General features: G+C 53.5%; 1 protein-coding gene across 1 annotated transcript in view; it reads right to left on the bottom strand.

Moving 5' to 3' along the window:
- Positions 1 to 3,119: 3,119 nt before the first annotated feature.
- The window catches only part of LOC103901817 (sodium-dependent lysophosphatidylcholine symporter 1-like), a 13,084-nt gene continuing 1,334 nt past the window's right edge, over positions 3,120 to 14,869 (bottom strand). Inside the window, exons 2-14 of the mRNA XM_019472991.1 lie at positions 9,360 to 9,485; positions 8,912 to 9,036; positions 8,097 to 8,229; positions 7,576 to 7,654; positions 6,983 to 7,140; positions 6,769 to 6,859; positions 6,095 to 6,216; positions 5,898 to 5,981; positions 5,623 to 5,706; positions 4,552 to 4,664; positions 3,925 to 4,068; positions 3,468 to 3,644; positions 3,120 to 3,231 (exon numbers count right to left, since the gene is read on the bottom strand). Of these exons, the coding sequence (XP_019328536.1) occupies positions 3,207 to 3,231; positions 3,468 to 3,644; positions 3,925 to 4,068; positions 4,552 to 4,664; positions 5,623 to 5,706; positions 5,898 to 5,981; positions 6,095 to 6,216; positions 6,769 to 6,859; positions 6,983 to 7,140; positions 7,576 to 7,654; positions 8,097 to 8,229; positions 8,912 to 9,036; positions 9,360 to 9,485 (1,461 nt within the window). The 3' untranslated portion in view covers positions 3,120 to 3,206. The remainder of the gene's footprint in view (positions 3,232 to 3,467; positions 3,645 to 3,924; positions 4,069 to 4,551; positions 4,665 to 5,622; positions 5,707 to 5,897; positions 5,982 to 6,094; positions 6,217 to 6,768; positions 6,860 to 6,982; positions 7,141 to 7,575; positions 7,655 to 8,096; positions 8,230 to 8,911; positions 9,037 to 9,359; positions 9,486 to 14,869) is intronic.

Genomic DNA, 14,869 nt, shown 5'->3' with positions numbered 1-14,869 from the left:
CCCCCCGGGCTCCTGGTGCGTGGCCGAGCGCAGGCTGCTGTGGAGGCCGGGGGCTGCCAAAGCGGGGCTCGCCGGGAACCCCAAGGTGCCAGCGCACACCGGCCACGCACCCCAGCCCCAGAAAAGACTTTTAATTATTGCCACAGTTCCCAAGACCAAGCCGTGCCTAAATTGAGAGTGTGGGGCACGTGCAATGACAGCAGCCAGAGCAGATAAGATGCTGTTCAATAGATCTATATTAACGCTGCTCCTCGCCATGCTGGCGGAGGTCAGCGCCGGCCCCGCGTTACTGGGGCAGGTTCAGCAGAAGACACGCAGGTTTGAACAATCCCACGCTCAAAAGGACTTTCTTCTGGGAACAACAGCAACTATTTTCTTTTTTGGTCAAAAAAAGAAGCGCTCCAGGCACAGGATTTTTGCCTCAAAGCGTCCTATTTCCTTACTTCAAGGAGATGAACTTGAGTGTCCACAAGGGAACAGAGAAGTTCCAAGGACAGCCAAGAGACTTAATAAAAAGCCAGTATTCTCAGCAAGTGCATTAAAATGGGACACAAGAGGAGGAGACTCTTAAAAAAAACAGATAATGGGATGAAGCAAGTTTTAATTGCTTCTATTCCTTGCTTGCGTCTTTTAAATACTGAAATACCAAGGGGTTTTTTTCTTGCTTGATGCCATAGCATTATTTTTTATGTTAAAGCTGCAACACACAGATGGTGCCTGTGGGCCCTGACTTTCCACCAACACACCCATGGGCAGATGTGTGAGGCCCAGAGTCAAGATGAAAAATAACGGGAGAAAAAGGGGCACGCTCTCATCCCTCCTGATTAATGCTATCTCGGTGAAGGGCTGGGCCTGCTCTCCCTACAAGGGCCAGCGATAATCAAGGATCTGAAAGGGGAAAATACTGCTCGATGTATGCCCACGCTAGAGCGCTTGCCATGCTGGCGCAGGCACGCTTGCACACGTCGGGCACTGCAACCTCCTCACGGCTCTCACCCTGGGTGGGGTGTTTTGGTTTTTAACTCCCTGGCGTAACCTGCAAGCATCTTACCGGCAAGCAAGGCCACTGCAACAACCAGTACTTGACAGGGGTGAGTTGCTCGGCCAGGTTTGACCACCCCACAACTGCTCAGGGTCCAGCTGGACGAGACCCAGGAAAGGTTCAGGTCAGATTCTTGGTACCTAAACTCTGGAGAAAGCGCAAAGGCTTGAAAACAAGTGAATTCTGCCTAAACCGCTCCCTGCCCTCTCGATCATCTGCTGGCAGAACTCACAAAATAAGAAATACCAAGAGGGAAAAGCGTGACCATTCAGATTTAATAGTGTAAAAAATAAATGGGACATTATTTGATGTACAGAAGCACCACCCCGGGCAGCAGTGGGGCTGGCAGGTACCACGCACACCAGCAGCAGCTCCCTGCTCTGCGGTGGGTCAGGTCCCGCTCTGCAGCGGCCCGTGGCCTGTTCACAGCCCGTGCTGCAGGTTGGGAGCTCCAGATGAAGCCACTCCTCTGTCCTAAGGAGCGTGTGCCTTTGAAGATAATTAATGCCTTCTGCAGGACTTTAAACTCTCAACAATCAGAGCATTTCCTTGATGCTCAAAAGCATTTGCTTGTTCGTAAATCCAGAAGCAGCAAGGCTGAAAGCAGCGTGGTGGCAGAGGGCAGTGCATCCCAACACCCGACCGCGGGCTTAGTCAGGCAATCCCAAGGAACATCCTTCACACTCCAGAAAACAAAACAACAAAAAAAGAAAAGAAAGAGGGGGAATCCAGAAAACAAAACAACAAAAAAAGAAAAAAAAGAGGGGGGAAAAAAAAAGAGGAGGCCCTCTGTGCGTCTGAGAATTTGTTCTGAATCTGGGCTGCTGCGACAGTCCTGCAGGTGCCCTGATGCAGCTCTAAAACACCGTCTCCCTCACTGATCACAAAGTTGCACCACAAGACTTAAGGCTTCAAATTAATTCAGCGCACAACTGGGGAGTAATTTGCTCAGATCCTGCCAGTGTGCACCAGACTGGAGAGCTGCAAGGTCAACCAACGGTCAGATACAGCTCTAGCCCTAAAAATAACCAGCCTCACTCTCTGCCTCTGCACAAGGCTGAACACAGCTCAGCGCTACCAGCCACGAGATGGCTGATTTCTCCTCTCTTCCCCCCGCTGCCCCCTCACTGTTGCCAGGAGAGACGTGGGGGTGCCGAGCAGCTCTCGCAAGATGCTGCTGTGGGAGATCTAGCTATGGGCTATGATTTAAAAGCAACTCAGCTCTACCAGCCACGAGATGGCTGATTTCTCCTCTCTTCCCCCCGCTGCCCCCTCACTGTTGCCAGGAGAGACGTGGGGGGGCCGAGCAGCTCTCGCAAGATGCTGCTGGGGGAGATCTAGCTATGGGCTACGATTTAAAAGCAACTCAGCTCTTGACGCTCATTTGACACTTCTGCCGTTACTTCCCGACCTGGCAAAAAGCAGGACAAGCTGCCAGAACCCCCCCCAGCTGCCTGACCAGAGGCAGCACAGCCCATTCCCACAGCCTCTTGCACCGAGAAGCTCCTGGTTCCCCAGAAGTGACTCAGCTAACAAGGCCCAGGCAGAGGGACGGAGCTGGCTTCCACCACCCTGCTGCCAGGTGTCATGGTATCTGCACATGCTTTACGCCGCCAGCTTGAACTTCACCCTCGTTCAAAGAAATTCTAAACCTTTTCCCGTGAAAGGGCAGTCTAAGCACAAAGACATGCGCTATCTCAGCAGCATTTTTCCTAAAAACTCGTCAAAAATAGTTTCCTCTCAAAAACAATCCCTGTGTTCTTTGTGCACGCATTCCCACACGGTTAAGTGATACCTCCGCACCCCAGCGTGTGTAAGAGCACCGCTCCGGGGCTGGCGGGGGCCCTTCCTCCCCGGCACTGCAGTCTCTCCCAGAAGGAGAGTGTGGATCTGCCTTGCCCAGATCTGTCAGGACCTGCCAAAAGACCAGCGAGGCCAAGCCCTAGAGAAAGCAGCTCTGGTGAGGTGGCAGGGCTGGGGCTGCAGCAGGACCCCCTCCCCATCCTGTGCCTGCCAGCCAGGAGAGGGAGGGGGTCAGGATGCAAAACAAGCCTTTGGGACGCGGGAACAGGAAACAACAGGAAGCAACGACTTTCCCTGACAGCAGCACATCCTGACAGCACGGTTCCCGATGAACTCACCCACTTCAGCCCTGGGTTTATTCTCAGCTGCCGCACTGTACCCGATGCCTGTTAAAAGGAACACGAGCACTCAGGAAATCTGGTGTGAAATCAGCAGCCTCCGAAATACCCCCAAAGCCCTTCGGGAAATGCACCCCTAGAGAGGATCGTAGCCCAAGCACGGGGAGCTGGACTGGACGCACGCAGTCCCTCCCCCATACAACATTTCTGTGTCAGGCTAGGACCAAGGCAGACACCCAGACGAATGCTAGGTGACCTGGCTCCTTCAGGGAGCTTGAATTTACCCCATTGCCTCTATCTCGATTCTCATCTGCTTCCTCCTCTCCTCATCAATGGGATGGAGGCAGAAGATGATTATGGCAATGAGCAGCAGGCTTATTGGGACTGGGGCCATGAGAAGCTGCAGGGCGAGGATGACGGAGGGGTTGTATGTGCAGTCTCCAGAACGGTAACCTGCAAAACTAAAGAGGAGAATGGTTTTCCTTCCCCCAGCCCCACTGGGCCACCGCAGAAAGGCAAGCAGGCACCTCCGTCGCTCTCCTCTAGTGTGGTATCAGAGGCCCAGTTTTGGGGAATTCCCACTCCTGTCTGCTCTGCTTGCTCCCAGTAGATCTTGGAAAGGCAAATTTGGATACCCCTGTGACTCATTCCAGCATCTCCTATCAGACACTCTAGAAAAACAGCAGTAGAAAGTGCCTGCACTGGGCTGACAAAATAGGGGAGGCAGTGTTTGCGGCTTACTGTAAACTCAGTGTCGATATTCCCACGGCAAGGCCACCTGCAAACTTGTTGAAGAAGACGTAAAACGAGTAGAAGAGAGCCTCCAGGTTGAGGCAGCTGGGGTTCCTCAGCATGAAGTCGTCCACCGTATCTGGCAGCATGGACCTGAGGACAGACAGCCCCACAGACACGCCAGTGACACCCACGCCAGCGACACCCACGCCAGCGCTGGCCAAACTCAGCTGCAGCCGCTCCAAGGCCTCTCCAAGCAGCAGAGAGAGACAGAAACCCCTTGCAGAACCCCACTCTGGAGACCGTTTTGTGCCTGTCCTCTGCCTTAGGCAAACAGGGCAGAGAGCGTCTTACAGAGAGGGTGCGGCAGCTGCTTCGGAAAAAGAGAAGAAAAAGAGCGCCTTGCGCAATGACTGGCGTCCTGCTGCTGAACCCGAACACAGACTGAACGATGCTGCTGGGGGACCATGGGTCACGTCCACATCCCTTCCCAGTCTCACCTCCACAGGTCCCTCTGCAGCCCAAAAGCTGCTGTACTGAGCAAACGGGCAGTCTTGGCACGTCATGGGTAGTGCTTTCCCGATAACCTTCCCCTCCTCCCTGCCTGACAAGCGGCTCAGAGGTGCCTCTGCTCACCATGGTAAAAGGTAGAGCACAGCCATGCTGCAGCCTGCTACGATCACCGGGAAGACGAAGGCCAGGAAGTTGTGCATCACCTGGGTGATGGCTACCAGGGCTGGGATGATCAGCTGCAGCAGCAAGAGGAAGAGAAGAAACAAAAGCGCATGGGCTCTTTCTGCTGCTCACAGGCAGCTTGCACTGGTCTGCCCCAACCAAAGGCCATGCTCCCCCCCTTCCCCACACAATTCATAAACAGAACTGCTTCTGTCCCCTATGCAGTACAGTGTGGAGGCCCTGGACAGGCTGACACTGGCAGCATAAACCTTCCTCATGGGTAAAGAAGGGATAGTTATGGAGGGCAATGGAACCGAGTGGTTAACCTGGAAAGCTGGATCTGCTGTGGCTGCACCCAATGTCTGTGAGGAAGGCATCTGGAGATAGATCCTCAATGGGATCTGAGGACCTAATTCTGCAAAAAAGCCAAATGGGATTTCCTGACCTGCAGGGACAGGCAGTAGCCGGGACGTGTCTGATGAGCAGGCTGTTTCCCAGCCACTGCCAAGCGTGGCGCACAGCCCTTCCTTCCCTCCCCGTGCCTCTCACAGAGCTGGGTGGCAGAACTTGGATCACTTGCATCAAGCATGCCAGATCCTGGAGCAGGACAGAGGCCACAGGACTATGTCTGTGTGTGCACATGAGACTGGTGCATCGGTACAGCATCTGATCACACGCTGCTCACCAGATCTGCAGCCATGGAGTCTCAGAGCCTGAGCCCTTGGTTGGGTGATGCTGCAAAAAATCATTTCCCCACTGTCCCAGGAACGGTCCCTCAGCCTCCCTGCACCTTACTGCAAAGCTCTGCGAAGCCATGGCCACTGATACCAGCAGTGGCCAGACACAAGGATGTGCAGAGCTGCCATCAACTACTGGCTTACTCTTGGTCACCTGCAGTACAGAGGACGCCGTGCTCAGGGTCACCCTTAGCTGCCAGCCAGCTCTTCTCCCCAGACACCATGAGCACCTGGGGGCAAGGCTGTCCCCTCACAGAGTGTCTCAGTCCACAGCCACAACCACGGGCAAACTCACCGCCAGGCCCAGTGATGCTGCTGTTTTCTTTCCAAATCTCCCCAAAAACCACTGCCAAAAGGGAATAGAGAGGGAAGCTGTGACCTGAGGAGAGAACCAAAGGGGAGTCTCAGCAATGTCCCCCAGGACTACCAGTCTCTGCCTGGGTGACATCCTTGCTGATGGGCAGAAGCAGCAGTGCATGACTCCATGAGGCTGAGCTGCCCGTGCTCGAGGGCTGGGGTGACCCAAGGATTAATCCCTCCACCAGGAAAGTCTCTTTGGGGCTCACTTACCAACATGATAAGCACCAAATGCTGGAACTTCCCAGCCAGCCCCGCAGCATGAGTACAGAAGAAGGCAAAGATCCCCTGTGTGATCTGGGAAAGCAACATGCAGACGTTCATGGCTGGGGGTCCCGAGTTCATTGTCTGGATAACTTGCCCAGACATCTCACCCCCAAGTTCTCCTCCTGCCGTGGCAGGTCTCACACCTGGAAGGCCAGGGACGCAAAGAGGAAGCCACATAGCAGCTGGGTGTAGGGCTTGTGTCCCACGATCATCCTCAGGCAGCTGGCAAAGGGCAGCTCAACCTTCCCCAGGGGGCTGAGGAGCCCTGAGAGGAGAGACAGCAGGACTGGCACTGGAGCTGCCAGAACAAACGCGACAGGGTAGGAGGCACAGGGGGATTGTGCTGCTATGTCGGGGGTGCAGCTCAGCTGGGTGAGGAGCTATCGGGGTCTGATGTCTCCGGGCAGAGACAACAGCCGCAGTATCAGCTACAGGCAGGATTTTGCCACTTTACACTGCGCACTCGGGCTGGCCTGCTTAGCTCTGCAGGCTGTGTGTTGGCGAGACGTGCTCAGTGTGAAGCAGTGAGCTGCAGACCCTGTCCCAGGCCCACGGCTCCCTGCAGGAGCTCCCAGGCAGCCTGAGCCTTCCTTCCTCCAGAGCATCTCCCCTCTCCTCTGCGGGAGGAAGATGCTGCCAGCACAAATCAAGGAGGGTCTCAGCATCCAAGTATGTGCGTGTTCCTGAACCCCACACCCAGAGAGCCATCCCCCACGTAGGAGCCCAGCTCCCTCTGCCTCACACCTTCCTCTGCAACCCCACCCTCACCATCCACTGCCACTGGGCACCCTCCAAATTGGATCTAAATGGACCTTACCAGGCTGCTCCCTGACTCCAAAGATGAGAATCAGACAGGAGAGGCAATAGATTGAGCCCAGGACCAGGGATGCAAATACATAGGCCCTACGCTGGAAAACAAGAGACAGTGCACAGTGACAACGCAGGTACCACGCACAGAGCTGGCAGCACGGCCAGCAGCGCCTGCCCCAGAGCTTACAGGAGGAGCAGGGAGCAGACAAGCCAGCCCTTACCGTGTTCTCCAGAGAGTCCGTGAGGCCGTAGGTGCTGGTGTTGGGCAGGGTCTCGTTTGACACGTAACAGCCGTTCATCATGCGGGCATGGTAACTGCCTACAATCTGCCCCTGGATTCCTGACCCAAGGAGCGTGCTGAACACCTCCATCCCCATTCCTGCCAGGACGACCAGGAGAGAAACCTCAGTCCCACTCCCTGGCTGATGGGACACATCCATCAGGGTAAGAGACCAGCTTTGGGAATGGAATTGGAGGCACCAACATCCAGAGCTGCCTCAGAAGAAGAGACCTGCTATTTCTACCTGCTCTGATTTTTTTTCCCTTGGCTCCAGCAGTAAATGCTCTAATGTTTGGAACCAATAAATCTGGGTCCCGAGTCCCCTAGGGATGATACAGATCTAAGAAACATTTCTGCGGGTAAATTCTTTGCAGAAGATTTTAAAAACAGGGTTTCATCCCTATTTTAATATCCCTGGTTTACCCCATCCACTCTGCAGCCTGATCAAAGCCAGAGGAACTTATTCACCTCTCCTCTGGGGAGAGTCTCCCAGGAACACCGGCAGCTGGGGGTTGTAGGGGCACAGACACTTACTGTAGGCAGTGGCTGAGTCACGGTCTCTCTGGGTTCCTCCCAGGAACATTGTCAGGGAAGAGTACGGCACGTGGTAGCACTAGGGAGAGCACAGTTCAAACACAGCTCTGGCTGCTGCTTCCCTGGTTTGCTGGTCATGACCCCCCCTCGTCCCTACACACAGCAGATAATGCTGCCTTCTGTGCCACACCTGCCCAGAGGTGGCTTTTCACCCTCTTCTTCTGTGATTTGCTCTGTTCCCACAAACCAGTGATGGAGAAATTCACATCACCATATACAGGCAGCCCAGCCAAATCCCCAGCATTAAAATGCACCGCTCCATCTCACCCTCACCATCCCTGCAGGGATGGTCTGCAACATCCTGCATCCCTCACTGCTCCCCAGCTAGAGCGCTCTCAGACTCCGCTCCAGGTCCCTTCCTGGGGAGGCTAGGGCTGGGACTCCCCAGCTGACCATGTCCCCGTTCCTTGCAGTATAGGATGATGTGTAAGAGAGTCAGCCCCAGACACCATGTTCCTTACAGTCATACAAGTCTGGAAGAAGCTGTACATGAAGAGGTACCACAGGAATTTCAAGGAGGTGGGGGTGGCATCTGAGAGGGTGAACCACGTCATGCAGTAGCAGAGCACCCCGAATGGCATGGAGCATGCAATCCTGGGGAGGAAGCAGAGCTGGTCAGATACAACCCTCAGATAAGGTGGTCACACTTCTCATTGCACAAGCTGAGATACGTAGCACAGCCTCTTCCCCGGCTTCCAAACCACAACCCAGCTACTGCAAGATAAAGATTTATGAGAGGAAGCAGCTTTGCTCAAGTGAGTGTCCATCAGTCAGGCTGTGGGGGGCTAAACACAAACGTTGAGAGAAAAAGTAATGTCTAAGTTGTCCAACATTTCTTACTCTCTTGCTTAACTACTTCAAGTCCTTGCCCTGCAGCAGAACCCTGGAGGCAGCGGTAACCCTCTATGTGCAAGACCTGCCTGTGGTTAGAGCCTGGTGAAGAGCTGCTGGTACAGCTGACTACCAAACTCTGTACGTGCCACCATACAGGACTTTCAGAGCACCGAACCCCACGACCTCGAAAACGTGAGGCCCCAGGGAAAGAGCAAATGTGCAAGTTTGCAGTACACTCCTCCTCTTCCATTGCAATGACATACAGACCCCACTGCAAGTTATGTTATCTTTAGCGTCCTTCTGATGTTACGGTTTTGTAATTCTCAGTAAGTCACAATCAGATTAAACTCCCAGTGAGGTGTCCCAGCTACCTCCTTGTGCTAGCACTGAAGGAATTTGAGCCCAGCAAAGACCCTCCTGAGGCTCCAGCCCAGACACTCACCATGGGACCAGCTTGCCACATTTTCTCCTCGGGCTTTTGCTGACCAGGAAGCCAATAACAGGGTCAGTAACTGCATCCCAGGCTCTTCCAAGGAAAATGATCAGAGAGGCATGGAATGGCTCCAGCTGGGGAGAAACAGAAACCACAGCTCGAAAGGGAAGGAAGTCCTGGCGAAAAGCTGCGAGCAGTCAGCACGATGCAGCTCGCACTAGCCAACGTTTCATCTGCATCCCCTGGAGACCACTCCAAGTGTTGAAATGGCCCAGAAACGTCTCCTGCATGCCCACCAACAATATTTACATGATGCGATTTTGATCCAGTTTGAACGCCTAATTCTGATGAGCATTTCCAAGGGCTTTGGCCACCCACCAAACCCAACCCTTGCCCCAATATGCTGAGCTTATGCTAAGCCCCTTTGCAGATAACCCCATCTCACGCGGCCGCTCACCTGCACAACATCCAAGAGGAAGATTTGGAGGAAAAACCCAAGGGCGTTGCCTGTCATCTGGTAGGGAATGCCCCCAACAGCATAGCAAACCTTTCTGCAGAGCGGCAGTCCTGGCTTGTCCTGCAGCTGAGACACCAGGGAACAAGCCCACCTGAGAAACGATACGCGCTTCTGGCTGACAGCTAACCTCCAGCCGCTGCTTATCCCATCCGCTGCGTTCTCCGAGGCCCATTTAAACCCTGAGTCATGTCATAACCCCCCACGCGCCCACCCACAACACACATACCTATCCTTTGGCTGGACATCACTCCACATGATACCCACAAGCAAGGTGGACGTGGCAGTTGGGGTGCTGTAGGGTGCTTCCCCATCTGCTGGTAATCTTGGTGGGTCAGGGCGCAGTGCTTCCTGTGCACAACCTGCCCTCGGGCAGCCGCCTGCCTCGTGAGATCCTGCTCAGCAGAGTTTCATATTCTTCATAAGCCTTCAGGGTCTCTTGCACAGCAGCCCTGAGGGGACAGGGCTCTCTCCTCGCTCCAGCCCGCCAGTCCATATCCACTCCTCCACCAGTCAAAGCCCCAAAGCAAGAGCTGGTCAGCGGGCATCTGTCTCATTTGCTTGTCTTGGGCTTGTCTTGTCACCAGGGCCACATCCCTGGTGTTTCACCTTGATTCTCCTCGGGGGCATGTTTGCATGAGATCACAGGCTGCTAACGTAAATGAGATACATATCTAATGCCAGACACAGTGCTATCTGCTGAGCTGGTCTAACATTGTCCTTTCCTATTCTATCGAGCCACAATCCAGTGGTTCAAGTTCTTTAATATTAAAAAGTACAAATTGCATCAGGCTTAAAGTGACTGTAACGGAGGCAGTCCGAGGAGAGAGACTGCAAAGGCCAGAGCCCAGGGGATTTCTATAGATCAACAGGGAAAGCACAAGGAACATTTCAGCACGCAGGAAAAGGGCTGATGGCAAAGCCTCTATTTTATTTGGATCTGGTTAGCTTCAGTAAATACCGTACCAAGCATCAAGTATCTGGCAAGTTCCCAGAGGCAACCTACAGCACTGACTTCCTCCCAGCCCCAAAATGAACTTGCTGTCTAGCATGACACATCTCTGCATCACACAAGACCGGGAGTATACTGCAGAATACAGGGTGAGACCACATAGAAAGCAAACGGCCCGTTCGGGCTTGGCTTTCCACTTGGCTGAAGCAGCACACGGCCTTGGCTGCAGCTCGGCTCTCCTATGAACAGACCATTGCTAAAGGTCATTTCTGTTGGGATAGGGCAAGCAGTGGTGGGGTCGCAATGCAGATGCCTGGAGACCAGGGCTGACCTCCCATCTCAGCACAGGCTGCCTTGGATGATGCTCAGGGCTAACACAGTCATCGGCGACTCAGGTTCCTGGTCTACACCACATTTCGGCTTTCCCGATCGCTGAGCGGCTCCAGCGCAGCTCAGAGTGCGGCAGGCAGGTTGCTGTCCTGCACCCAAAAAATCAAAAAATACACAGCCCTTTCTGGAAAGATGTGGAAGGCTCCCCTGCTCGCACAGGGCAGACGGCCATCCCAGGCGACAGGCCTGGTCCAGACATGGCTATAAAAGGCTACGAGCTCCTCCAGCAAGAGCTCTGCGGAAGAGCAGAGAGTGGAGGGATGAACGCTTGGCACGGGGCAGCAGTGCAAGAGGCCAGGCTGAGGGACAGACTGCAGGGTCACATCGACAGCTGGGTAACAGGGAAATCAAGTCAGGGATCACTTCAAAATCCCACTTGCCCTCATTTCTCGTGGGGTGAGGGGGCAACCTGCCAGTTTCCCAGCCTGTTTGGGCTGGAGATGGCTTGCTGTGCCGCTAATGTCAGCCACGCTGACAGCCACCCTCGAGGGATGACAGACCTTCATTGTAACGGTACTAGGGAGCAGCTTCCAAAAACACAGGCACAATCCCAAAAAGCAGCATTCCAGAAGGCACTGAGCGTGTTTCCCCTCACGCAGCAATTAGCAATAACTCCTCCACAGCCCACACCACGGAAAAAGCACTAATGCTGCTGTGCCCACCAGGCTGGAGGGCCCAGCCTCTTCCTGCACACTCAGGGGAGCAGAGCGCCTGCTTTCCCCATGCCAGGTAACCTCAGCAGCCTCCTCATGCCTCTCAGCTTCTGGTCCCAGTTAACTTTCTGCCTTTTAAAGCACACGGTGAGAGTCAGGTCCCTTGTATTTAAAATTGCAGACCAACCTTGTCCCGCAGGGATGGCTGAAGCATTAGGTTTGCACCACTGCTGAGGAGCACTTACTCATACAACATCTTGTTTCCACAGCAGTTCTGTTTCTAAATTACAAAGACATTTCTCTCGGCTGTAGGGTTTTGTGGCAGCTTTTGTTCCCTTTATGCTCTCAGCAGGTAGGACAGCGCTCTGCACGTCTCTGCCCATTTCACTTGAAAGTCAGCAACAACACCACAACACAGCACCTTGCTTTAACAATGTGTTCTCGAGCTTGAGTCATAAACACTTTGAAACACCCCCACAGCCTGTGGCTGCTCGATCCGGGTAGGCTCTGCGTGGGTGTGTGCGGTCCCGAGGGTTAGTGTGCGCGTGTGAAATGCATTTCTGCGTGTGAGAAAGAAGCACCCCAGGACACTGATCTTACCTCTCTGTGGACCACTCTCCTTTGTGGGAGAGCTCCTTCTTGGTTTAACCTGTGCAGCTCAGCATCTTCGGGACCACCTGGAAGCATGACTGCAGACACGACCGCGTCCTTCAGCGGCACGTGGCGGGGAAGCAGAAGCTTCCTCGCCCAGGGTGAGGAAGAATTTGCCTTGTATGTCAAAGAGCGTGCCGCAGGCGCAGATCAGAACTGGATGGAGATTCAACAAGTGAAGATACAACATCTGTGGGGCCCCACGGGGAGCTGATGGAGGGGAAATAACCAGCCCTGAGGGAGGAGCGTGGCCAGACCCTGCCCATGGAGGCAGGAAACCTGGCAGGGCTCACAGTGCGGCATGTACTCGGGGCAGTAGCTCCCAGGCTCTCTGGGGTCAAGTGGAGAAATCCAGTGCTCTTCAAAGGTCAAGCTGGGTCCAGCACTTCCTCCCCATCCCAGGGCTGCTGCCACACTGAGATCTTAGGGGTGCGGAGAAGTCCTTTGTCTGAGTTCCAGACCACCACAGGAACACGCTCGAGCCACCCCAGGACTCCTGCCTCGGCACCTGCAACCACCAGCTGCAAAGAACCAGTGTGCAAAACCCAGAGCGGGCAACAAAGTGGCTGGAGCAGCCAGGGAGAGGGCAGCGGGAACAGGCAGGTTCTTGCCCCAGGTCACCTCCCGACAAAGCCCCTCTCTCCCAAGGCAGTCCAAGAAGACCAGGAGCCCAGCTCCGGCTCCTTATTCGGGGCTGTGGAAACCCCTTGCCCCTTTGCTTTGCCCTCTCCTTAATGGGTGCAAGGTGTTGGCACTGCCCTAGCCCAGGACAATGTCACAGAGAGTAGGAAGCGTGGGATACATTTTCCTTTCTCTATTAAGTGAGATCTGTAGTTATCAACCTCTTTCATTCTGTGAGCTCCTGACAGATCTCCCATGGCAATGCAGACCCCACACAGTATGTTTTAGCCTGGTGACAAGAATGTGCTTTTCTTAGTCCCCTTTCACAGACCCTTCATTGCCCATAGAGCCCAGCAGTCTCGGTATCGCAAACCAAAAATTACTCTTACATTAAGAGCGGTAGGAGCCCAGTTACTCAGCACTGGCTGTGTGGGAGCAGCTGAGTTCCCAAGGCAGCAGTGCTCACAGCACGCAGCCAGTCACCGTTACAAGCACTTGGCAAAGCAAAGGCAGAGGGAGAAATCGGCTTCAGAGGACAGAAGGCACACAGCAAAAGGCTGGCAGGAAAGGGATCGCACTGCCACTCTGCCCGCTAATCATCTGTTTGGCACATCTAGTCTCATCAGGCAGCTCTTCAAAAACAGGTTTCTCTAGCTAGATCAAACTCAGTCTCCAAGACTGAACTTATATGCAGCAGCCGGGGCAGAAGCACACAGGCAAAATCCTCTCCCTGCTCCCCTCCCAGGTTACCAAGAGCCACTGGGAGCGTTAAATCCATGTTAGCATCTCTGTACCACCACCCATACCCAAGGGGAACACAAGCACCCATTCTGCAAGGTTCATCACAACACTGTTAGAAAAATGTGTCATCTTCAGCTCAGCCTTGCCTTGTCCAGTGGGGGTTAATCTAAAAAAACCCTGAATTTCGCAGGCTGAGTCAGAACTTGGTTCATAAGCCACAGTACAACTGAGTCAGTGGCATCTCTCTTCACTGCGATTTTACTGACATCCCAGATAATAAATATCACTCACGCTGGACCACAGCCAGTGCAGTGGGAGCCAAGTCCCTGTCTCCCACCAGCATATCTAAGCATACATCTTTATAAGAAAGCAAAAAACATCTCTCCCCACCCAAGAGGAAAGGAGAAACTCAAAAGGAAATATAAAAACCCGATTTATTTTTTTTTCTAGGCTATTTTGTACCCACTCACCACACACAATTACATTTGGACAGACACAAGTTACCTTTGGAAATTGTAGTCAGCACTTAATCCTCTGGCTCTTTGCCACTCATTTACCCTCCAGGTACAAATAGCTGCATTTTCTGCTCACAGACTAGAAAGCCAACAGATGACCAACAGTTACCTCCCAGAGTAGCTGCGTAGCTCTTGCTCCCTGGCTAGTTCAGTGCACAATTATCTTCAAGTTGGGAAAGCTTTATTTCTGCTCTGCTCAGATCCTCCCAAAGCCTTTTGTCATGTTGCTCCGTGCCTTACAGAAGACGGCATCACCCGTTGGGTCTAGAGAGGATGTCACGATTGCTGGTGCAGCATGGGGAGCTCTCAGCCAGCCTCTGCGTGACAGCGGGCTTCAGCTTTGTGCTGGAAAGGCAGATTTTGGTGAAAAGCACCGATCTCACCGTTAATCACTGCTATACACTGGGCTACTTGCTGCAAGCAATGAGCTTTCTAATAACGCCATGTGCCAAGGCCTGAAACCTAACCAAACCAGCTCGCCGTACACTGCGCACACCAAGGGTCTGGAGCAAAAGGACGATGGCTCTTCCATCGCTACGCTCATCTTTTGCTATCAGTTGCTTAGAAATAGGTTTTGAAAGAATAGGGAAAGCACTCAGCAACACTGCAGCTACACCCATTTTTCTGTTGCACAAATACTCAACAAAAGGCTCAGAGAAGCCAAAGCTCTGCAATTTAAGAAACAAGGTCATGTTGGAGTTTACTCACTGCAAAGGAAAGGTCCCTTCCCCAGAACCCCCTTCTCCACTGCAGAAGCATGAGATCTTATCTCTCAAGGCAGCCCAGGGCCCAGGAATGCACGATACAAACAACTCCAATCCAAGCCATGCTAGCTGAACAGCTTTTCTCAGGGCACTATGACCTAGAGACGGGCTGCTCAGGCAAGGGAGTCCCATTGAAAAAAAAAAAAAAAAAAAAAAAAAACCCAAA

This window comes from Aptenodytes forsteri, unplaced genomic scaffold (assembly GCF_000699145.1).
Source record: "Aptenodytes forsteri isolate BGI_AS27 unplaced genomic scaffold, ASM69914v1 Scaffold422, whole genome shotgun sequence".
Classification (NCBI taxonomy): Eukaryota; Metazoa; Chordata; class Aves; order Sphenisciformes; family Spheniscidae; genus Aptenodytes; species Aptenodytes forsteri.
This window is presented reverse-complemented; position numbering and strand designations above follow the sequence as displayed.